The 26,425-nt window shown below is 32.8% G+C and overlaps 1 protein-coding gene across 15 annotated transcripts; it reads right to left on the bottom strand.

Annotated features, from left to right (window-relative positions):
• Nucleotides 1-4,023: 4,023 nt before the first annotated feature.
• LOC128176046 (cilia- and flagella-associated protein 70-like) lies at nt 4,024-26,403 on the bottom strand. Of its 15 annotated transcripts, none has more exons than XM_052842061.1 (35): nt 26,329-26,403; nt 26,025-26,106; nt 25,473-25,499; nt 24,784-24,804; nt 23,290-23,476; nt 22,834-22,932; nt 22,325-22,407; nt 22,022-22,198; nt 21,495-21,622; nt 21,175-21,324; nt 20,959-21,043; nt 19,737-19,757; nt 17,977-18,046; nt 17,462-17,523; nt 16,839-16,976; nt 16,108-16,125; nt 15,405-15,479; nt 14,177-14,227; nt 13,018-13,181; nt 12,003-12,063; nt 11,596-11,657; nt 11,424-11,489; nt 10,723-10,861; nt 10,350-10,535; nt 9,911-10,044; nt 9,644-9,759; nt 9,319-9,483; nt 8,649-8,801; nt 8,201-8,239; nt 5,676-5,863; nt 5,262-5,414; nt 4,956-5,117; nt 4,726-4,815; nt 4,486-4,635; nt 4,024-4,283 (listed from the first exon to the last, which is right to left on the bottom strand). In XM_052842061.1, exons 2-35 carry the CDS (start codon nt 26,097-26,099, stop codon nt 4,203-4,205), a joined length of 3,576 nt encoding a protein of 1,191 aa, XP_052698021.1. In that variant the 5' UTR covers nt 26,100-26,106; nt 26,329-26,403; the 3' UTR covers nt 4,024-4,202. The 15 variants fall into 15 exon arrangements, with proteins under 15 accessions (XP_052698021.1, XP_052698019.1, XP_052698025.1 ...); XM_052842059.1 differs by lacking the exon at nt 19,737-19,757 and adding an exon at nt 18,820-18,846; XM_052842065.1 differs by lacking the exons at nt 8,201-8,239; nt 19,737-19,757 and adding exons at nt 7,661-7,675; nt 18,820-18,846 and having other exon boundaries at nt 26,329-26,398.
• Between the last annotated feature and the right edge of the window lie 22 nt (nt 26,404-26,425).

The following is a 26,425-nucleotide window of genomic DNA, read 5'->3' as shown; positions in this document are numbered from 1 at the left end:
AGCTTCGCTAATTAATAATGAACGAAATTCTCAAAAAATCCCGGAAATCATCTGGATTTTTCAATCTTACGCTTGCGCAATACATTCACGCTAATGGGATCTTTAGTTTATGTTTCTACAATTATCATATTAGCATGAATAAACTCAGAAAAGAAAATACAAATACGGGTAAATTTTCATTGGAAATTTGCTTTATATTCTGTTCATATATATTAATGATTTCTCATGAGAGAAAGTATACATTTCAACTAAGTACTTACTGTTGTCTTCGTGATGACAAAAAATATTTGATTACATGCAAAAAAATTAACATCATATTTCTTAGGAGAGTGGAGATAGAATATGTTTTATCGTAAAAATGAATAATGTCCTACAGACCAAGTTTTACGATTATTATTATTACATTACATTATTATACTTTCATCTTAAATACTGAAATCTGATTGGTTTAGACGCAGTTGGTAATCCGTTCTATTAACCTCTGCATTAGCAACACACTTGGCAACGGGTGACACTATATAAATAGTGCCTGTTTGGGAGGGTAACTGTAGAAATTGACACCCCGAGAAAACCGAGGGGTGTCAATTTCAACAGTTACCCTCCCAAATAGGCACTATTTATTTTATTATACTGAGTGTCTTTATTTGAAAGAAAATTTTATTGCTTTTATATAGAAATGAAGTGAATTCTATGGCGAACCGTACGCGCATAATTTACGCGCATGTAACAATTCGTTGTGCTACCCGTTGCCAAGTGTGTTGCTAACGCTGAGGGTAATAGAACGGATTACCAACTGTGTCTAAACCAATCAGATTTCAGTATTTAACAAGAAAGTATAATAAAACGAATTGTTATACTTTCATGTTAAATACTGAAATCTGATTGGTTTAGACGCAGTTCATAATCTGTTCTATTACCCTCAGCGTTAGCAACGCACTTAGCAACGGGTAACATTACGAATTTTACATGCGCGAAAATCATGCGCGTACGGTTCGCCTTATAATTTACGTTATTCCTATCTAAAAGCAGTGATGTTTTCTTTCAAATTAAGACATTCGGTATAACAAAATAAATAGTGCCTGTTTGGGAGGATAACAGTTGAAATTGACACCCCTCGAAAACCATTGTCAACCTCCGCTTCGCGTCGGTTGACAATGGTTTTCTCGAGGTGTCAATTTCAACTGTTACCCTCCCAAACAGGCACTATTTATGTATTGTTATACTTTCATGTTAAATACTGAAATCTGATTGGTTAAGACGCAGTTAATAATATTTTCTATTACCCTCAGCGTTAGCAACGGGTAACATTAAAAAATGTTACATGCGCGAAAATTATGCGCGTACGGTTCGCTGTAGAATTCACGTTATTCCTATATAAAAGCAGTAAAATTTTCTTAAAAATTAAGACATTCAGTATAACAAAATAAATAGTGCCTGTTTGGGAGGATAACAGTTGAAATAAACACCCCTCGAAAACCATTGTCAACCTCCGCTTCACGTCGGTTGACAATGGTTTTTTCGGGGTGTCAATTTCAACTGTTACCCTCCCAAACAGGCACTATTTATACATGTATATTGTTACATGCGCGTAAATTATGCGCGTACGGTTCGCCGCACTATTTATATACGTATGTAGTATCGTCTGCATATAAAAATGTTAACAGTTTCATAAAAGTACAAAGATTATCTTCAATATCTTTAGAAATACTATCTAAACCACTGATTCAATTTTTAGCTCACCTGAGCTGACAGCTCAAGTGAGCTATTCTGATCACATTTTGTCTGTCGTCCGTCCGTCTGTCCGTAAACTTTTCACATTTTCAACATCTTCTCAAGAACTACTTGGCCAATTTCAACCAAACTTGGCACAAATCATCCTTAGGCAAAGGGAATTCAAAGTTGTGAAAATTAAGAGCCACACCCCTTTTCAAGGGGAGATAATTAGAAATTAATGAAAAATTTCGAGAAATTTTCAAAAATCTTCTTCTCAAGAACCAGAAAGCCAGGAAAGCTGAAACTTGTGTGGAAGCATCCTCAGGTATTATAAATTCAAAGTTGTGAAATTCATGACCTCCGGGGGTAGGGTGGGGCCACAATGGGGGGTCGAAGTTTTACATAGGAATATATAGAGTAAATCTTTAAAAATCTTCTCAGAAACTAAACAGTCAGGAAAGCTGAAACTTGTGTGGAAGCATCATCAGGTAGTGTAGATTCAAAGTTGTGAAATTCATGACTCCCGGGGGTAGGGTGGGGCCACAATGGGGGGTCGATGTTTTACATAGGAATATATAGAGTAAATCTTTAAAAATCTTCTTCTCAGAAACTAAACAGCCAGGAAAGCCGAAACTTGTGTGGAAGGATCCTCAGGTAGTGTAGATTCAAAAGTGTGAAATTCATGACCCCGGTGGGTAGGGTGGGGCCACAATGGGGGGGTCAAAGTTTTACATAGATATATATTGAGTAAATCTTTAAAAATCTTCTTCTCAGAAACTAATCAGCCAGGAAAGCTGAAACAATGTATATAAGTTGTTCTGCATATGTAGTTTTGGGTAAGGCCGGATTAGTTTGTTTATTTTTGATTTCCAATTTTTAGATACTATGAATTATTTTAGGCCGGCACATATAAAGTGACAGTGTCTATTGCATTATGACGAGAGACTGTTTGGGGTTAAACTTGAACAGATACGGATAAATTGAGTGTGTGGACACCCCTGATCTATCTAATCTTCGCGTTTTATAACCTATGATACAGAGTGTGCGGTCATTCCTGCCCTGTATCGCATTGATACAAGTGTGCGGTCATACCTGCTTGTAGTGGTGGTGGTTGCGGCAGAGCACTAGTGGATGGTCATCCCTGCTGGTGTTCTGGCCTTTCTAGCGCAAGTGTGCGGCACTCCCTGCTTGCGTTAGGTTGAGCTGTTGGCGCAAGTGTGCGGTCATCCCTGCTTGCGTTAACGTTGGTACCTGTTGAGTTGCGTAGGTGTGCGGTCATCCCTGCCTGCGTAACGTTGAGTCCCTATATATGTCCAGGAGCGGTGATTAAAGTCTGCTCTTGTAAATATTGGCAGCAATCAGGGCTATCCGAGTTCCAAGGGGGAAAATGGATTTTATTTATACAGGATCTACATGTATTATTGTACATTGTCCAGATTGTTTGTATTATGACTCCATTAAACTGACTTTATCATACCTATTGTTCCTCAGGTGAGCGATGTGGCCCATCGGCCTCATGTTTAAAAATGCCTCTCTGGGTCAAAGTGAAAATAAAAATGGGGATAGATTTTTCCCTTTGACGGACCTCGGCACTTGCAAAATTCAGATGACATGCTGTTCACCTTTATTTTTGACTTAATACCAGCATCATATAAAACTTGCGATGCCACTTGAAAATAGTTTGTAAAAAGGCTATTTCTCAAAACAGTGAGAATTCTGTAAAAGCACAGTATAATTTGTTTTCGTCAGATTATATGCATATTCTGAACAGACAAACGAAAACATTAATTAATACATGTAATAAAATAACTATTGTTTGTCGATAAAGTTACACACATTATATATTTTTGTAGTTTAAAATGGTGTTGAGAGAATTAATGAACTGATCTAAACACCATATTGTAGTTTAAGCCTATTCAAGAATCAATGCCCTTGCTAGGCCATCTATCTGACATAATCACTTAACATCCATATATTTTTATCGCAGAAATGTCTCCCCAGTTTTTCATGCAGAGCATCAATTTTCATGTTTATTACCCGCTGTGGAATTCAAACACAAATACGTAATTTTGTTTTCGTTGCATTAATACCAAGCTATGCGGTCATAAACAGTTTTAACCATTCTATTCATTATTACTTTAGTGTTTATAAAAATGCATTCTTATATCAAATGTCACACAATTGACTAGTTTTTTCAGAGGAGTGCACTAATTTCCAGTCCATTCCCTGATGTCAAAACTACTCTCAGGGTTTTTTTTAAAAACTGCTCAAGTTTGAAACACGAAAGAAAAAAAGAAGCTGCACATAGAATTGTATGTATAGGAGTAAAAATTTATTTTAAATATTCATCACAGATTGTTTTAACTTTAATTTGACTTATATAAATAATAATATCTAAACATTCAACATAGAATCAAAAACCAAATCAAAAGAAATGTTCCTATAACAAAGATAGGGATAAGACAGAACAATTGTCACAATCCAGGACTTTAAAACTCTGGGTTTCCAAATCCTACGTCTTGTTGAACATGCTGAATCTCTGTTAACAGGTCATAGTCTGACAAGTTCAGCTGAAATTGAAAGAGAAACCATTAAATGATCATCCTAAATTACACTTGTGTTGTTTTTTAACAGTAAAAAATAGTTTGGTGCTTGAGTTTTGGTAAAATAAAATATTTGTTTTTCTTCTAAATCAAAAGGCTCAGTGAGCTCCGAAGAAAACTGATACCAAACTGTACAGCTTTAGCTAATAAAGAGTACATAATTATTTACCTTCAAAGCATATTTGTATGCTTGCTCTGCCTCCAACTGACGTCCAGTTTTCAAACAAACTAAGGAAAGATAACCCCATACTTCAGGGTCTGTGTTGTTAAGAATGTTGGCCTCAGACAGAGCATCCTCAGATTCTGCAAGCTCTCCTAACTGTTAACACAAGCAAAATACAAGATAAGACAAAATCAACGTGGAATTTTTAAAGAATTTGAATAAGAGAGATAACTCTTCTTTACTTACCCTATAACAAGCTATACCAACTCCAAGCCAAGATACACAAGATGGCGATCTCTTGCAGGCCATAAGGAAGGTGTTCTTTGCATTGGAAAACTGACAAAAGACGATACATATTGTATAACCTGAATCCTCAATAAAAGTCAAAATATGTACAAGGTCAGCAAAAAGACTGTACAGAATATTTCACAGATTTGATTATCACCATCAGTAATTAACTGTACATTGTTTGATACCTTTTCTTCCTGTAGATATATGGAGGCCAGTCTAAGGTATATAGAATGCATCTCTGCCGCATCACTTGTGAAGGAAATGGTGCGTTCATAGCAGTCCCTAGATGCCTCTACATCATTGGTCATGTACTTCACATGTCCCATCAAAGCCCAAGCATCAGGGTTCTGGAATAAAAGTAAAGAATTGAGGAACAAAATGGATAATCCTTTATGCTTGCAGTTATTTAACATTTCACTATTTCATTTTATTCATCAAAGAATAATCATAAAAACACATTTTAAACATAGACTTGAAAATTATGATGTCACCTGGTAATCAAACTGTAAGGCCTCATCCAGACTATTTTCAGCCTCCTTGTATTCTTTCTTTTGAAGCTTCAATCTAGCATAGTTGATGTGGTATCCAGATGTGGGACCTCCCATTGGTGAAAGCAGTTCATGGGCCAAAGCTCTCTCAGTAAACTAGAAATATAGATTACTAGAATATAGATTACAGGTACACATGACAACTGATTTAACTGTAATTGTTTTATTTGATAAGTCAAAGAGTGCTTAAGATATGAATGATAAAAGTTTAAATTTGTCTGTGATATTTTGCAGTTTCATCTTATCTGAAAAATATCTAATTGTCAAAAAATATTTAAACTTGCCCAAAAAAAAGAAGTAATGTGGAAGATTCAATGACAAATAGTAAAAAAAAAGTTCCATATTTGGTAAACTTACTGGAACAGCCTTGACCTCAATCAACCACTCAATGGTCTGCATGTAGATACTGCAGCGAGGCACTGGAGTGGGCTCCCTGATGGGTGGCTCCTCTGTTTCCTCTGCAGGCTGGGGAGTGCCACGCTGGCTCCCCATTTTGTAGTGGCTTCCAGGACGAGAAGTGCTACTCTCTGTCTTAATCTTACTTCCTGTTTTATTGAAAATGTCAGTCATTATTGCAAAACAAAAACATTTCTACCTTGCAGTACTATGATCACATTAAACATGAGATTATTTTTATGACCCAGTCTTGGTTGTAAAAGATTTTTGCACTATTTTAAATTTATCTCAACACAGTTGTGATATAGATTGAAGTAAAATGACATACAGTCTATTCTAATGTTAGCTTATTACTAAAACATTAAAAAAAAACATGTTCTCAATTGAAATGTCATGTAATAACTTGAAATTACAATACAAAGGATAAAGAATATCCTGAATATATCCTGAAACTGAAGAGGCAATATGCATGGAACATATATATATGCAATAAATGTATATCTAAAGTTACCTAGAACAAATTCATCTTTATCATATATGAGTCTACTAACTATAGCAGATGATTTCACTCCTAACTGTTGACAGAGTTTTATGAAAAGAATACTGGCTGATAAAATGCTTTACTAATAGAGGAGACATACTAAAACATCAATACTTTATTGTCTAGTAAACCTACACTAATTTATAGCAGCTGAGCGATACAAGCAACTAATGCAGGAACTTACCAACATTATCTATCAAAAAATTAATGGTGAAAACATATTAAATAATGTCAATAAAAATTGCATAACAGATCTCTTTCTTCATTAACTTGTCAAAAACAAAACAGCTCAATGGAACCAATATAATGTGACTGTTGTTTTTTAATTCATCAGTGGGCAGAGCAGAAAGCATTTTAGCACAATATTATTTTTAAATCTAAATCTATCATCTACACTAATGTTAGAAATCAAGTGTTTTAATTGAGAAACTAAGCTTTATAAAACCAATTTCTGAATGTAAAAACCAGCTCATAGACTTGCAAAATCCACTTAACATCAGAAAACACTGTTTTTCACCCTATGGTTCGATAATACTGATCTGGTGGTTGCCAACGATTTTTGATGAGTTTTAAATTGCTATGCAAGAAAAATTCAAATTTTTTTATATAAGATCTGGCCTACTTTTATAAGGGTAAGATAAAATGGATTTCAAGGATATGCTCCTTATTAAAACCAGTCCATGCATAATAACAAATCTTTTAAGATTGTAAAGGTCCTTGGTGACAGTGATAGGGGCAGGTGCAAAAAGTAGGATAATAGGATTCATTTCCTATAATCAATATACCAGTAATGCATCAACAAAGAACATGATCAGAGCATGATCAAAATTCTGACCAAAAAACTACTGTGCTAATTCTATTGTCTTTCAACCTTGGTAGTTATTTTAATAACGGTTTCCTAATTGAAGTTTTATCATCAAAATTTGATAGAAGAAACATCAAAGCCCATTTTCTGTCAATTTATCATTTGCAAGTACTGAACCATAGAATAAGGAAACAATACCTCGTGAAAATAGAAATCTATTTTGTAAAAAACAAAAAAGAAACAAAAACACACACACAAAACTTTTTGACAGCTTGCACGCAAAAGTTCTAAATTACTTTTTCAGAAGAAAGGGGAAAAATTAAGATTCTCATCTTTCATCTTACTAGTCCACTGTGTTCTAAGTTTGATGTAAAACTCATCTAATTAGTGCAGCGTCAACACACAATGTGTATAATCAATACTGAATGAAGTGACTCAAAGAGAAACAAAAAATGTAGTGCTGAGCTGTTGGACTAAGTACATTGTAGTTCAGTATTGCAGACTCTCTATAGTGCCAGCAGGTGCATATATTTCTGTGAGCTTGTGATAATGGTGGCTTTTCTACAAGAAGAGAGATTCATTTTTTTCTTTCTCCTCTACCTTTTGCTATCCTGACTGCATGAGTTCAATAATAAAAATCAAAACATTTAAACACAAAATCTCTTTTCCAATGTTATATGGTAATATTAAGAATGAAATTTTTGTAGCACGGAAGAAAACAGAAGCATGTTATCTGCAATGATTTTTTGCATGATTGCCTACATCTTAATTCTTGTTGTTAAATATATATTAGCGTGACTATACGGTAAGCTTCCCTCTCTTTTTCTGTTTGATTTTTCACCCTGAATTTTTCAAATTAAGTACAATATCTTACTGATACATGTAACACAGCAAACATATTCAAACTTTGCATACATTCTGTGAATGTAAATCACATTGTAAATGACCATTTGTATTAGTTAATAGGCAAGACTGTACACATACATGTAAAATACAATTCAATATAGACAGAGGTTGAGGGATATTGCATTTTGGTAGACTGAGGTTGAAGGTCATAGGTCAGGTCATATGTGGGAGGTTAGATACTGAAATGTCAGAGTGAGGTTCATTGTTAAGTGGAGATGTACATTGGTTCTGTACCTTGTAATTGGGGAGATTGTTCTGGGCGGAGGTGTATGTCTACAACCAAGGAAGGACATTACATCTATATGTAACAGTTAATGTAACCTAGAAGTTTGAGTTCACTGCAGTTTATAGCTGTTCTACCAATGTTTGATAAATATTCCACTTAGATATTCATTTACATGTAAATCAAAAAAAAAAAATCCTTTTAACCATAAACCATTCAAGAATTTAACAATTGCAAAGTTGAAAAAACGTTTGTTATTATCAAGATAAATGGGTTTTTTTCCCTCAAATATTACAGACATTAACATTAAAGGGTTATCATAAAATCAAAGGAATCATACAACATTATTATTATTCAGAGGTATCCGTAAATAAACTTTTCCCCAAATGGTAAACACAACAATCCAACAAGAGAGGAATAAATCCCACTGAGTTACAACATGGTACAATGGAGACCTACCAGATCTCTTGGAGGCAGACATGCGCCTAGTATCACTGACAGATCCTTTGCCGGAGCGTGCAGAGGTTGGGGGTTTATCGCTGGAGGGTGGGGACGGTTGTTTGATGTCAGGGACTGAGGGTGGGGCCAAACCTCCCTGATCATGATCCACCTCTGTTAATTAAAGAATGTTAATAATTAACAATTAATGACAAAGATAGCATTTTTCTTAAGCACAAACAGTTGTTTGCGTATTTAGATCTGATGAGATGTTTTCCTAAATTTTCACATTACTGTCGAATAGCATTTTCTAATGTCTTTGCTAAAATATTTGTAAATACTGTTTATAAACCTTTGCAATGAGACACTGAATGTCACCTTAATTTGGGACTTTATGACACAACACATTATCTAGTACTCTGTTCCTCTTATATGACAAAATTTTAAACCCTGTTAACCTTAAACAACACAAAATCTTGATCTCTTTTCCCTTATGACACAAAATCTTAAATTGTTTCCATTATAAAAAAAATGAGGATCTCTATTTCTCTAATAAAACACATGCATTTTGTAATTTAGAACTCTGTTCCCCTGACAGTAAAAGACATAACCTGGAACCCTCTTCCTCTAATACAACAAATACTCTGGAACACTACACTTCTAACACAATGTAACTCTGTTCCTTTAATACCTTTGTCCTCACTCTCGTGTTCTCCACGGGCCAGCCTCTCTTTGGTCACGTCATCTTCCCTCAGAGCTTTAGCCTCAGCAACGGCTGCTGCTTGATTCAGTTTGTTGGCCTCCAGGTAAGCCATTTCTGCTCCAATCTCGTTGTTGACAGCATCATAAAACAAACCTACAACAGAGAACCTCACCTTCTGAAATACTAGTGCCCAAAACAAAATGGCTCAAGGTCTGTTGGGGAAGGGGGTTTAAAAACTTTTGTTTGATCTTTTCAGAATTCAAGAGTATTCTGAAAGAGTTTTTGAAAGTTTTAGCACAAATATGACATATACCAAGCATAGTCCAAGCTAAAATGCTCTTTGGATCCACACAGGTTGCAGCTTCAAAGAAAGTCTCGGCTGCTTCATTTCTCTCAGACAGAGTACAGACAACTCCATACAGCAACAAACTAATAAACAAATGAAAAATATCTGCTTTAAAACAAATAACAAACAAACAAACCAAATAGCAAGATACTCTAAACTTTAAAATCTTGCTAGAAAGTCATATGAGGAAAAATTGCTGGAAATTATTTTTCAACACTTTGATATTTTTTTTACCCCTGCAGGTGTTTCTGATCAATAGCAATGCACTCTTTGAAGCACTCTTCGGCCTTAGTGATGTCATTGATGTAGAGACAGAAGGTCCCGTAATCAAACCAATGAGAGGGATCGTTCCTGTTCCTGGCAATTCTCTGTGAATCAGATTAGTGGATCTCTCTCCATTAGTGACATTTGAAACTAACAAAATACTACTAAATAATAGAACATGATAATCTGTGCATTGAGAGTTCTTTTGGGTGTAACCGAAAGCAGAATTTATCAGCAGAAGAGAAATAATTAAGAGTTGTATGAAGATAAAATGTTTATGTACTTTATCAGGGTGCTAAATCAAATTAAATGTAGAACTTAGGTTTGATTTCCACTCAATGCTAGATAACTAATTCAAAACATATCAAGAAAAATTAGGACTTTATATGAAGAGAAAGAGAATACCAACCTCTTGATAATATTTTGTTGCCAGTTCATAGTTTCCATTGACTTCTGCTTCTCTTGCGAAGTGCTTCAGCTGAGCCGAGTCGGTCAGAGGCTTGGGAATAGGAGCTTGATCTTCGAGGGCCAAAAACTTGCCCAGGGCAACGTGCATCTGGTCAATCAGGTACACATACAGCTCACTTAGGAAGGTCTGGAATCAAAGATAAATTTGCCTCATTAGATCTATATTATATACCAAATATTATTTACTTTAAAAATGTTGTAGCCAAAAGGAAACAAAAAAAAACCCTATATGGAAACCAATGTCACATTTTTAAAAATTAGATTTATTTCTATTTTGGGAATTATTTCAAAAAATGACGAATGCTTATTCAAACCTGCAGTTCCTGTCTGTCTTCAAAAGCGGATGTTTTCAGGTATTTCTCCCTGACGATTTTGACCACTGCATACTTCAGTTGCTCCTTGAATGCAAAGTACTTCCCTGAGGAATTAAGCTCATAGATCAGCTTCTGTCTCCTGCAAGAGTATATAAAAAAAGATAAACAAAGTATTACATTTTTTTGTTCCTGTATTAATGAAATACTGTTTCAAAAATTAAAAACTGCATCTCTTTTTTTTTCTTATTTGCTAAAAATGTTGCAAAAATGATGGAAATTTGCATAAATGTTTTTATAAATTGAACAGGTCGGTTTTTGCAATTTCAAAAGTTTATGCATTGAAAGGTTGTATAATATTAAGCAATGTAAATTTTGCCTGTGTTATATTTTGCGCTGATGACATGATTGCAAACATAGCCCCTCCCCCCCCCCCCCCCCCAAAAAAAAAAAAAAAATTAACAGCAAAAATTTCTACAAGTACTGTAGTTCATTTAAAAAAATTACTGTATACAAGGAAATATTCATCCCCGTTTTATTTTTGCCCCTTCCGCCCTCGCTGTCAGTGGGTGAATTTTAGACTGGGCGAATTCCAATGTTCCATGTTATCTCTTTAGTAAACAAGCACGTCTAGGCGAATTTAAGATGGGGCGAAACGTTTGCAAACATAGAAGGGTGAAAATAACACGGGCAGTGAAAATTACCTGGACTCCATTGCCTCCACTGTCTGAGGCTCATCATCAACTTTCAATAAATCACCAAATTGATCCCTGTTAAGATATAATGCAAAATTTAAAAACCATTATTCTAAGTTTTTTATAATTAAATTGTTATCATAATTGTGATAAATGAAAAATCTCTAGTTTGATTCCCTACCTAAACTCATCTAAAATCAGATTGGCCACACTCCCAACTTGATTGTGGAAATCTTCAACAGCCTGGAAAAGGCAACCAAATGTAACGTTAAAGAAACCATGCAATATAATTACTCTGCTACCAATATGTTGCTATACTGACTACTTTGGGTAATATAAACATTGAATTTTATTCACAAAACTTATTGGAATTTATAAGATAACAATCACCTTCCCACCTCGGAATCAACAAAACAGCAAAAATATTAGTAATTTACATATTTACCGGTAATACTTTAAAATATATATTTTTTAAAAATATGAATTTTCGGTGTACTGTTATATGAGAAACCTTAGTATAACTCGTCAGAGTAAATGAAAGGTCCATTGGTATTGTTAGGTGATAGACCTTAAAATATAGTATTTTACCCTTTGAGCTCCGTCAGTTCTTTTGGGAAACAATGGTCTTGGAGGAATATATTCCGCAACTCTTGAAAAAAAAATTTTTAAATAGCATTGGAAAAAAGGTAAAATCTCTTCAATGTTAGAAGTGCATGCATAGAGGGTTATTTTTGCCACATCAAGTTTGAAAAAAATTAATTTATTTCATTTTATACTTTAGTTGTGCTTAAAGAGATGACAACACACTTTATATTAGCCCTTAAAGCTGCTTTAAAGCTGCTTGGTCCGATTTTATATCAAATTTTATGCACGCTTTTAAACGATGGCTATGCTTAGTATATGTATAATAATAGACATTGCAGTAGTTTTACCCGTCAATTATGCCAAATTTCAATGAAGAAAAATACGTAAAAAATTTGCTAACAAAACAAACGACATTAAAAGGTACCGCGTTATTTCGCCTCATGTTAAATTTCACCCCTGACGACGAGACGGGTATGGTTGTATTACGACTTTGACATCGCTTTAAATAAAGGTCGAAATGATCAGACAATTACAAATAAACATGTGTACGTTTTGTTCGCTAATATTTCCAAAGTCTGCTTTCTTTATAATCGATGCATAGCATGCGGGTTGAATAACACCAATCATTCGGGGGACGAAACCAAGCGGTTTCCTTTTCTAAACATTCCCGTGATGCATTTTGGTTTGTTTTTTCGTTTGCCCAAAGAGAAATTATTTTTATTTACTTTGAATATTTCTAACTTTGAAAGGAGACTGATTCTGCTGGTGTAAATAGGAGAAAGTCCATAACTTTCTAAGATGAATGATTTGTATGGAAAAAATGTTGATACTGTAATTACAAAAAAATCGGACCAAGCAGCTATAGCTGCCTGACTCAAATTAGATTGGATTTAATAAAATAAAGATCAAACAAGATTTCCCAGCATGCAATATACATATTTTAATAAAATAATAAATCAGAAAAAGAGGTTATATTCAAAACCCTAATGGACTTCATTCTTATTGAAAAACAATTTACCTTCTTGCCAGTTCCTCAGGGGGCCTCTTTGGGATCAGGGGCCTGGTGAGGGAGATTTCCAGCATGACATAAGCCTTAGCGTCCACATACTGCTGTCCCTCCACATTTACTGGGGGTTGTCCCTCCATTTCTGACCCTGTGTCTGATTTTATGGTCTGAGAGGCCTATAAATATGAAATCATGCAAATCATTTTACACATTTATTTACATGTAATTTATGTCTCAATCATATCTTTGAAGAAAAAAATATTGACACACTTGAAATAAAATTAAAAAATAAACTGAAAATTGACAAAAAAATCTTATTAAGATAGAATATAAGAGCAAAAATAAAACTTAAATTGTTTCTTTAAAAAAAATCAGATTAAAATCATATCAAAGTCAAAACTCATTAAAATATTATTTAAGGTTTTGCCCATAGGCCTCGACAGTCACCTGAGTATAATGTAATTTTACAATATATATATGATGAACAAAATGCTTATGAATCAACATGCATGTTTAAAGAAGAAAACATAACAAGATTTAACACGAGTGAGAAGAAGCTTTAAGTTATATATAAAAAAAAAAATATCATAAGTTGTACTGCATTAAAAAAAAATAACATGAATGATATTACGAGATTAACACTCTTGCTTCTAATAACTCTGCAATCAGAAGATGCAGAGGCAAAATTTAAATTTTTTTTTATTAAATTCCAAGACCCTTGTGGTCTTAACAGTAGAATTTATAAAGGTTTATTTAGATTTCTACAGTTCCAAAAGGAATTGAGCATAAAATGTTCAACTGATTTAGCTCATATTGCATGACAGTTGCTATACGACAACAGACGAAACCCAATTGCAATAGGTCAATGAGAGACTCGAGTGACCTTTAAACATCCTACTCTCTTGTTGTGATGCTACTTTACTCAAAAAAGAGTGCTAAAAAAATACTTCAAATGTGAAAATTACCTAAATTTAAAACACATCAATTAATCTTCTAAAACTAAAGGTGAAGCAGACAATTTTTTGTGATCTCATGGCCCTCTTTATGTCTAAATTTTCTAAAGCACGGCCCCAAAACTAAAAAATATTCCCTCTTCGCATAGCAAACATATTCCATGTCTATCATTAACCATAAACACCTGGAGTTCATCACCTTAGCAACAACCTCTCACCTGTATAATTGAGTGGATACTTAAAATGTCTGACTTGACGCTTCCATCTCTCTATATGTACAAATCATATCGCAGGTTCTTAAGATTTGTCCCTCGTTAACTTTACTTTACAGATCATATACAAAAATTTTTGTCAAAGTAAATTATTAAACACATATACATGTTTTGACACAAAAAACAATTCCAATTCATTCAATAGAAAGATTTCAATTCAAAATCAAATGACATCAGATTTGCACTCTGATACCCGCAAACAGAAAATCCCAAACAACCTGACTTTACACAAGCTTTCCAAAACCTGAATTTTAGTATCGAATCAACATGCGTTTCAAAAAACATAGGCAAAACACACAAACTTGCACACAGGTTGAGAATGGTTTTCTAATTGGTTTTTGTGTTAGTTTTATAGAATGGAAAAATTAAATACAGGGTACAAAAGCAAACAGAACCTTAATTAACATATTCAAAATCTCTAATATCAATCTTATTTAGTGTGTTGGACTGCTGCATCGCAATATACCCCTTCAAGGTAACTGCAGTACTGCTCATTTGCAGGGCAACTTAATGACATACCGTAGTTTGGTGAAATATTACGTAATTGTTCTATTTGTTTCATTTAATTATCTACCTACTTCAATTCGGCAAAGTTTATCATTTTGCCCTGCAAGAGAGCAGTATAAAATAAATTGCAGTTACTGTGAAGGGGTCTACAGGTATATGCTTTTACAATATCTAAATTGTAAAGGGCAGTGCTAAGACTGTGATTAGGTATTCTTTATTAGTTTTAAACTAAAACTTAAACTGTTTAAGTTTTCTTTTTTCTGAAGTCCGACAGGTATTTATTGATCAATCAAATATCTTGTAGCTATATATCTTGCAATTGTTTAAAAAAATGGAAAATTGTATTTATCTCCTTTTTGTACAAAATCACAAACTTAAAAAAAAATTCTCACTAATGGCCTAACTCATATATATTTGGTCATCAAACACTCAGTAATATATAAACAAAAATTCTATGAAAGCTAAGGTTACTGGTAAGTCCTATACTTCTAAGATTAAACATGTATTTATGATTTCTCTTAATTAGTGATAATTAAAATTTGCCCACCTCTAAATGAGTGTCAATTTTACAAAAATGGAAGTCAATTCTAAAAATGTGCATGTGCATGAATCAAGTCTCATGTCAGCACACCACCTGTACCGAGTGAATGATAAAACATCAGTCTACCTCTGTTGGAGCCTGACCCCCAGGCCCGCCTGGGGTGGGGTTCGCTTGTTGGTGCTGAGCTATGCTCATTGACCGCTGTAAGATCCAACACATATTTAACAACAAAAAGCTTTCTACACTCTCAATTCAAATCATCTGATAAAAGTGGTTTCTAAATGCCCATAGCAGTGTTTTGAGATTTTGGTTATAATTTACTTGGGACTGTCCAGTGTCTGAAACAGCTTTTTTTGTGTGAATATTCAACCTATATGATCCCATTTTTTTTTTTAAATGTGAATACTAGTGATGCATCCCCCAATTCCCAAATTTTTTAAAAATTTCTACAAGAAAAACCAAAAACATTTACCAGGTAAATAGCAATTCACAAAGGAGAAGAGAATACATGGGATTTTCACATTAGATTGAACTAAGCAAGAAGACAATTCAAACGTCAGTGACATAATTATTCAAGCGTGTGATTATGCACGGCACAGTTGGCCAACCTCATGTTCATGGTGCTGAGCAATGCTACTGGCTCTCTGCAACAAGCAAAACTTTTTGAATTCAAAGTTTGCTCATATATATCTGTGACATCATAGAGCTGTGACTTATTGAGTATGGTGGGCACAACATTTATTTTAAATATCATTTATTCAGTATGCTTGTGTGTGAGCTGATACTGGATTTTGTTTTTATCTTATTTTGTTTAGTTTCCAAATTTTACCTGTGCTTTTTCACTATGCTACAAAAAAATCTTTATTATCTTATTACTAATAGATGTTAGATGTGTAAAATTAAAGAAATTCTTATTAAAATGATATATAAGACATTTTTTTTCTGAAATGATAATGGAATAAAATTTTACACAATGGTCGTCTTTTTTTAATTCGACTCAGAATGAGATTGGGTAGACCTATGAGGGTGGAGGTTTTTAAAATTGTATGGTCAGTTTGATGGAAAGAAACAATTATTAACCATACATAATACTGTAGATTCCTTAAGTAAGGTGAGTACTTAATTCCACAATTCTGCCATTTTGTATCAAATTGCAAAAATAGAAGATCATGAAGACCAAACTTCTGTTATAATTTCATATAGTTTACGTTTTATCCAGATATTAATTCCTCGCTATTATTGAATAATCTACAGTTTTGAAAAATGAAAAAATAATCATTATTCAAATGTTTATAAAAAGGTTATAAAATCTTCATTCAAATTGAAAAAAAAAATAGAGTTTAGAAACATATTTAGTACAGGTATAAAAGACTGTCAGATTGTGTTTTTTTTTTATTTAATATTTCATTGCATGGTAGTAAAACTTTTCGGGTGTTATGCATATTCAATATCAATCTTTTAGATTCTGAGTCTTCACTGCAGGGGCTTGATCAGTTGGTCAATCATTAAATATTTTTTTTTTTTGGGGGGGGGGGGGGGAGGGCACTTTTATGAACTCACCCCTTTTTTGACCTCTTTTTCCTTCTTCTCACCCCCCTCTTTGCCAGCTTTCTTGGGAAAAGGGGAGGCACTGTTTCTGTTGAGGATATTGAAGGCGATTTTCCCGGCCTCCTCCCCAAATCCTGTCTTCCTCTTGGTCTAAATGATGGACAGAACGTAATACATATTTATGTGCCTAGATAAAAATCTTTATGTCTTCTGCATGCATGAACTTTATAAAACTATAAAACCATGCATCATTATGAAATCCACAGAGCATAAAAAAGGTCATTAAAAACAAACTTCTGATGTTTGTTTTAATTACAGCACTGGTACACATAATATAAAATGCAACAGAAAGCTCCTTTGAAGATGATATCACAGTGAAATTATAAACAACTTTCATGGTTCTGTAAAGTTCATGTCCTGCATTTACTATTTTTGGGTTTAATTCGTTTTTATTGAAGCATTTTTCTCTCATGCGGTTAATAACTTTTAAGTTCCTTGCATGACCAGAAATAATTAACTTAAAAATCTAAAGCTTCCGAAACCAGAAGCGAAAAAAAGATTTTCCCCATTGATTTGTTCTTGTTGTAATTAATCAACAACATTTTAATTTGGTTTTATATTTAAACTTCACTAACCTTTTCGTGCATTGCATGATCTGTATATGCATGCACCTTGTATGCACCTCGGATTCTTTTGACTACAAAAAAAAATACAATTTTCTGTACTAGCTCTAACTTAGTAAAGTTTAATAAAAGTAAAATAGGTTATGATCAAGCAGAAGAGTTCTGATTAAAAAAAGAATATTTAGTTATTTTTCATTGAATCCCACACAAATAAAGATGACATTCTAGGTACTATGAAAACATTTTTTTATCACTTTGCTTTGATGACTTACTGAACTAAAGTAAATGGAATTAGTTTTTAATTTGGAACAGTTTTAATATAACTGGGTATATCTTTCAGACTGAATTTGGTATATAACAAATAATGAACCAATTAGAATTCTTTGAGGAAATACCGGTACTCTTTATTTGTAATTCATTGCATGTATCCAGAAGTGTGGATAGCCGTAAATTCCCATGTATTCAGTGGTGTTTCAATTTATTTTTCGAGACTAATAAGTGTTCTGGTTCTGTCAACTGGTACTCACCTCCAGGGTATAGCAATGGTGCTAAATTGACGAAAGCCACGCCATGGTAACTGATAGATCCCTCATCATCCTGTCAATGTCAAGGACAAAGCCATCAAACCTCAATACGTAATTGAGAAAAAAAATGCGATGTTTTTACACTCAAGTTCGAAAAAACTGAGATGTAATGAGAACTATGAGAAGATTTATGAGTTAATTATGTAGAGAAAATGAAAAAAATTGAACATACACAGTGAGTTATATATCAAGATCAGGTTTTACAGTTATAAAGACATTATGATTTATGAATTATTCATGAGAGGTTTTAGAAAGAAATAAAAAAGAAGAGAAATTATAGTGTCTTAAGCATAATGAAAGTTATAGAAAGTACACATAATCTACATAGAAATGGCTAAACTGTTATCACTACCTGTTAATTTATTGCCTATATGTAAATTTTTCTACCACTCTTAGACAACTATTGAAAGTTTCTAGATGTAGAGCCTTATTATAACTCTCTCATGTTGATTCTATTATTCTAAGCCCCCTTAATAAAAAAAAAAATTATCTGAAATTTAATTTACATCTTTTTATTTTTTTTTTTTTAGATTTTACCAAGTGTGGTAAATAATTATTGAAATAGATGCCAGTATTTTTAAATTCTGAGATTAGATATATGGAAAAAAAAGCACAATATTCATTATAATTATCTAAATGGTAAAATATATGCACACTTTGTCTAAAGAAATTGCTTGGGGATTTCTGCACAGAAAAGTAAAAGAACAGAGAATGGACACCCTTTGAAAAGTCTACAGGTGGGTATCCATGGTAACACAATGAATCACACACATTCAATAGACCAACCTTGAACTTCCCTCCCCCAAGGCCAGGCTATATACAAAACATATAATGATCAAAAGCTATCAGTATAATGGATGCTATAGTTTTTGTTCTGGCTAGTTTAAGGAGACTAGTATACATAATGAAAATGCTCCCATTGCCTTGCATGCATGAACTTTAGGACTGTTCAAGCCTCCGGAGAAGCATGGAAATAGAACTTAATAACCTTTTTTTTTAAAATTAAAATGATCATTTTGCTAAAAATTAAACAAAGTAATATTACATGATAACTACAAGATGATAAAGCATTTAAATCTTTGGAATCAGATTAAGAAATTTTAAATTAATAAAAATCAACTAAAAATCAACAAAAAATCTATTCAATAAAATTAAAACAGATATAAACTTTATAGTCAGAGTTAGCATTGATTAATTTTTTTTAAAAGGTATACCCCTGGGGTAATATTAATGAAAAAATATTGATTATAGTATAGGTTTCCATTCTTTTGATAAATTATAGTGATCATGGATTAATGAACTTTATTATTAATATTTGAATATGTTCTTATTTATTCCTTATTAGTACAAGTAAACATAACATCCTGATTACTACTATAGATTTAAAAAACTTTTACTCAAAAGTCTTTGCAACACTGTTACAGGAAACTTTCTCTGACTTCCAATACATTGTTTGTTGTTTTTTTGCCTCATGTGTCCTGATTTTCATGGCTTTTTTATTTTATTTTAATTAATTCAATCAAAATTCATTGAGGCCAATATAAAATGCGGGAGACTCTTTAAAACTTGACCAGTATTACAACTGATGCAGAAATAAAGTTGAATACAGCACAAGAATGGTTTTGTATACAGTTTTCTTTTACCAGGTTATTATCAGATACCATGCAACTCCTTCTGATATACATGTACTGTCACCAAATTACCTCTTTGTGGGTTTTTGTATCCTGATATCAAAACAAGGTCAATCTTTATAACAAAATCTAGACATTGATGAAATGGTTTTGGGATATCAATAATGTTTAAAGTTTTTATTACAATGAAATCTCTCTCTCTCTCTCTCTCTCTCTCTCTCTCTCATCCTTCATAAACAACTATGTTATGATACTAGTAATTTTTGCTGCAATTTGTTGATTGCTCAAAAATGAAAAGACAGGGTATTAGATATAATTAGGTATTGAATGTGCACAGGAAAATTGAAAAAAAAATGTGCTGATTAAAGAGAATGTTAGTCTCAGATTGATATCTGAAAAAAAGACAAATATCACAGGTCTATATGAATGCATTGTTCATATATTTGAAAAATTTGAAAAACAATTTAAGAAATTGCTGTATTTTGTATATTAAAAAAACTAATACCACAGGATCAAATATTCTATTATATGTGTTTCCCCAAAAATAAATTTAAAAGGGCAGAAAGAGGGTTTGGGATTGTTAAAAATATGGAGAGGAAAAATTGCAACAAGGCTGAAAACCACAGCTTTAAAAACAACCCTAACAATACAATCTTGGAGTTTTTCAGGTTTTCACTAAGTACTTTTTTCATCAATATTCATGATGGGTTTGATTTGACAATAATTGTGCATCATACAATACAGGGCATGAACATATATAACACACAGCAATATTTGTTACTGATATAAATCCTGGATAAGAAGAAGTTGATTGGGTAGGTAAGGCCATCAACACATCAATTAATACCTACCGCTGAGTGCTAAAGAATATATAATACAAATTCATTTGAAATAATTTTTGTCATCATTAAATTTGGATAAGGGGAAACACATTCACAAAACACATGTGTAATAAATCCTGTCTTTTATGGTTATAAAGTATAAAAACAATTAATATATGCATGTGTAAAGCTGTGCACAATTTGTTCTATAGTTTTGCAATAAAGGTGACCTGTTAGAGACTTGAACTTTGAACTTACAACTGTGTTGGCGTTCTGGGACTGTGAAGGGTCAAGGTCAAATTCAGTGTGAATACATTGACATTGTGATTTTTTAATGAACACCACAAAATCCACATAAGAACATGTATTTTTGAAAATTGTGTTTTTATACTGATTTCTCCCAAAACAGTCTTATCAACATGAATCTTTGCACAAAAAAGTGAATGAAGTGGACTTGAGGGAATTAAGCTTACCTTTTTGCCTTTAGCAGCTGCAGGTTGGGGAAGTCGCATCACCTCAACTGGCCAGTACCTACATTTGGCTATCTTGTCTTGAAAGCTGTGATAAAAACAAAACTTTGGGTATTGCGCATTGTTATCTAATTTTTCAGTTCACAAAACATTCTCAGCATTTTGACTGTGAATGTAACTTGTCTTAATTTGAAATGATAAATCTATTATTAAACACACCTCTTGGTTGCTAAGGAATCCAGGTAGCATCTTCTCTCCGTATTCCAGGTCACTCTTAGTTTTTCAGTCTCAGCAGTATGACGATGCTCTCGGTCGTCTTTGCTCTTGAATTCACCGTCTTCATCATCAATGTTGTCAGGAGGTAGAAAACTAAAGCAGTGAGATCGGAAAAGTGAAGACATTTAACATCAAATAAGAGTACAGGCACATTTATATGCAACATTCCTCTTCTGTAAACTTTGAAAAGATATTTTTTATAAACATTTTACAAATACAAAATGTTAAGTTTCTAAAATGTAAAATAATACACAAAGTTGTACCTCTCTGGAATGTAAATAGAGTTTCCTTGAGCTGAGCCTGGCACAGCCCACTTCTTTTGGCGATTAGGTGGTTCCTTATCAATGCTTGGTTTTAGGGCTCCATTAGCAAAGACCACAGGTGTCTCTTTCTGTTAAACCCAAAATTCAAATTATTGAATCATATTTAATAGCAAAAAAATTCTACCATTCATATCAGCTTTATGATGTTTATATAAAAAATTATATTTATCAATTTCAACTGCATTAGAAATTTTCCACTGTTTAAAAAAAAACCCATTTAAACTCATTAGCAAAGTCTTATTATTTGCTTATTACATGCTTGGTTTTGAAAGAAAAAATTACCCTAGTAATCTTACAATACATTAAACAAATTGCCGGCATACATTTTTAACTTTTATCACTATTTTATGACCGAAATACTTTCAGTGGTATAAAACTCCTATCAATCAAGAGTACAACATCATTCAATACATTTGTCTATTTATCATGCTACAAATAATTTTTCAATCATCAACCCTTTCACTTACATCTGCTGACATAGGGATGGGGAGGGCCGCAGCATATGCGTACTGTGATCCGGTCATTGTCCAGGACTCAGGTGGGGAGTACAGGGACTCTATGGTCAAGGTCATGAGGTTCCCCTGATCTATCTGTGTCCCCTCCAACAAGGACTCTTGTACCGATATCACCACCTCCATCTCAGGCTGAAAAAAAAGTTTGACTTTTCTACATTTTGATGAAGATTTAACCTCTCCACAAAAATAGTGTTTTGTTGAAGAATTAAACGTTTAAAGTTTGGAAAGATTCATATTATGAAAGGGGGGTAATACCTTTGGACCCTCGGGGGGAATGGTTTCCAGAGGGGAGCCAGGTAGCGGATTGATCACCAGATTGTAGTGGTGTTTTGTCGCTCCTACAAATTATCAGAGCAGGCTGTGTATAATTCATTGCAGCAGGTAGGGTATATCTTATTGTAGGTTTCTCGGTCCAACACATTTTATAGTAATAAGGGGAAATAAATTACCGTACTCTATTTCAAATGAAATAATTCATACTTTCTTCCTTATAACATAATTGATCAATATACATGTAATAGGTTGCTATCAGCCTAATGAAGCAGTGCCTGAGACACTCAAGGTTATCATTTTTGGCCTGAGAAAATATACATCAGATTGAATAAAGAAAGGTTTAATGAAAATTAAGCTTCCATATGCATTAATGAAATAATAGAATCTCCAAACTACTTGTCACTTAGCAGCTGCATGTTCACTCATTTGAATCAAAATACACTGTATATATAACACACAAAGTAGTCTGTATATAATATATTCAGTAGTACCTTTTACAAGGGGCAGTAAATCCACTGTACATTGTCCCAACTGGGCTGTCTTTTCTTCTTTCTGTTTCTTTTCCTTAGGCAGAACCTCTGTCACAGTCACTGTAAAAATATCATTCAATAACTTATACATCATAGGTGAATAACTCCACAGTGCAATCATTAAATCATTCATAACAAATTAGTGACACATCACATTTGAAAGATTAAAATACTTTATTGCATTTAAAGGACATGTAATAGAAAGTTACCTTATTTGAGAAAAAAAAAAACAGTTGCTCTGGTGGATATATATATGGGAGTTTTAAAGATCTACCAAACACCTAAGGCATGTTCAGCAGAGAGAGTGCGTGCTAAAATTTGTGTTGCGGGTATAAGGAATTTTGTCGAGTGCTTGCTCTGTTGAACACACCTCTGATTTATTGGAAACTATTTTCCACTTTGTATTCTAACACTTACAGACAACTGGTTTATAAGAGATTTCATCCAGAACCAGTGGGTCCTCAAAACTACAGTTGAGGGTGGCGGTATAGTCTATCTCTGCTGGCGTGTCGGGTACACAGTCAACTTTTGGGGATTCCCCCAACACCTTTTCACCAAATTCCACTTTGACAGTAATCTGCACATTGTCTCCCTTTGTTCCTTTCTGCAAATAGAGAAGAAAATTAGAAAGGACATAATAAAAGAGCGGCTCAATATTCCTATAATAATTAAGATATGATTGATTATATTATTGATTAATCATATAGATATGATACTAGTAGTAATCATATATAAACTATATACAAGCCTCCATATAACCATATATATGTTTTAATACTGCAAGGCTATATCTCATAAATATAATCTATACTGGATATAATATAACATATGAAGAAGTAATTTATTTTGAAATTAAAAGAAAAAAAGAACATTACCCAGTATATACAGTAAAATCTTAAAATCATTATTTCAAACTTATTAAGACATAAAGAAAAAATTCAAGATATCCAAGCTCAGTTGAGGATTCAAGATATATAGCGGTTACATAAAGAAACTGTGATTAAAACTTTACTTAGTTCAAGATATCCATGATAGCTTTCAAGATATCTATTAAAATTTAAATTATTGCAATTTGTATGGTTACATAGTCATATAATTTTGTTTTTCAAAGATGTTTCAGATATTATTAGGAAGGTTCAAACATTTTGCCTCCACCCATAGTGTTCAAATCACATTAATTCTCCCTTGTACAGTTATTATTAACTTTAGAAAAAGAAGAAATTCTATCAACATTTTCTTCTCAGTGTTACTTCAAACTGTCTTTCCATAACCAAAATTCAAACAAATAGATATATACGGAACATAACAAAGTTACAAAGTTAATTTAGAATCTCTCCACTTTTGTGAATTTCAACACAATTTCTGGACTATAAGTTAATGTTAAACACTTTTTGATATATAATTTAAAACAGCAAGAAAAATTTGATCACATTGAATTTACGACATAGATTCAACCACATTCAACACTAACTTACTCCACTTGCACATTTATGACAGACATCCTACAGTTGGCCAAAACACAGTTACATATTAAGTATTTACCGGTACATGTATAAATGAAATTAAGTCAGCTACATTGTACTAACTATTTAATAATATGCAAAAACATATCAGTTATAAAAGTATGATAACTATGCATGATGAATGGGATGACAGTCTACCAAAAAAAAAATCATAAAGAAATTAATAGATTTTAAGGTCATTGGTCCCTAAAATCATTTCAGTTTTAATTTAAATGAGATTTTGATTTCCAAATGCCCCAGAATTGAGAGGCCAATAATTTGAAAGCATTTGTGTACCAATTTATTTCATACTGTTCTAATCAATATTGAATGGCACAATGATTTATCCATAAAATGTATGATTGCATCAAACATGTATACATGAATGTATACTGGAAATAATTATTACCGATGTTCCTGATGATGGTCTCTGCATGAATGCATTAAACAATAAAAAGAATATTTCTATTAAAATTGTAAAAATAAAGCTTTCATTAATTTATATTGATACCAATAAAGATTTTGTTGAAAATCATTTTAAAAAGTTCTTTTACTGATTCAGAAAAAAAAACCATTGTCATGATATTTATCATGATTGAATAAACGAATCTATTTTGTTCATTTACCATGGATTTAGATTTGTGTTATAATTATTTTGTGAATTTCAAATAATCAGTTGTGAAGAAAACTGACATCAATGTTGATTAATAACTTAATTAATGAATCATTTAGTGACTTTACAAGTGAGGGTTTGTACATGCAGCTTTCTTCTACAATAATTAACAAGTAAATAGTAACTGCATTATTTCCACATGGAGTTGAGATTAATTTTATAATGTTGAAGTCTCATGCATTTCACATGTTAATGAAAAATATTCTTTTACATCTGTTAAGACTTTTTATTAGACTCTGACAATTAATCTAACATTTCAGTCTAGGAACAAAATATGATGAAAAACTTTTGATGCAGTGAGTAGAATGTTCTAAAAATTTGAAACATCAAGAAGTTTCTTTTTTTAAGACAATTAAGACAAGAGCAATGATGTGAAACAGTAGCGTGCATATGATGCTTCATCAGTCTTCACAATCAAGAGTTACCTGCCCATTGTCTATCTTTGTCAATTTCTGAAATGTACATCTTTAGTACTTCAATGGCAGTTTACAATGATGAGTACAGAATAAACCTTGAACCCAGGAAACTTTGATTCAATATCAATTAATATTCTTACAAATTATATATCAAGCTTAAAACTTTTAGAGTTAAAAGGCATTAAAATATATAATAATTAAGTGTATCTGAAAGAAAAAGAGCATAGTTCTTTTTTTTTCTAATATTCTATGTAAAGTAGCATAAATTGTCTCTCAGAAATGTTTTTAAATGCAGTAGTTAAATAAATAAATTTTAACCTAAATCGATTAGATATCCTTATGGCCCCATATTATCTTGATCATGTACGTACCATATATGATTTAATTTCAAAATAATTTGAAAAACTTATTTTACAGCTGTAAAAAAAGTTTCTTTTTCGTTTCTGCATGTTTAAATGAAGGTGCATATATGTTTAAAGATACAGTTGTACATTAAAAATATGATTCAGGTTGCAACAGACTGTCTATCAAAATGGAAAGAAAGTTTAATATTAGAATTACCAAGTTGGATGCCTTCACAATATGGATACTGAGGGGCTCCGGAGGCCGGGTCTGTGGAACGTCTACTTCTGTCATCTTGTCCCTATAGACAGTGTACGTTGTTGGTTATCAAATACAGGGTCAAGAAACACAACTATAAAATGTGTGCACTATATACAAACCGTAAGTAAAGGTGTCAATTAAGGATATGGAAGGACTAGATTTTCATTTAATTATGATTTCATACTCCTAGAATTGTGATTTACTTCAATTTTATTGGTATACATTATATACAAGTCTATAGCATCATAAAAAGTTTACTTACACGGGTGTTCGCTTTTAGTAGCCTAGGCTTGCCCGTTGCCTTGGTGAAGTAGAGTTTCACGCGCGTAACTTGAACTAAACAAACTGTACGAAAAGTA

Source organism: Crassostrea angulata, chromosome 3, assembly GCF_025612915.1.
Source record: "Crassostrea angulata isolate pt1a10 chromosome 3, ASM2561291v2, whole genome shotgun sequence".
NCBI classification, from domain to species: Eukaryota; Metazoa; Mollusca; class Bivalvia; order Ostreida; family Ostreidae; genus Magallana; species Magallana angulata.
Note: the sequence above shows the minus strand (reverse complement) of the source record. Positions and strands in the feature narration are given on the sequence as shown.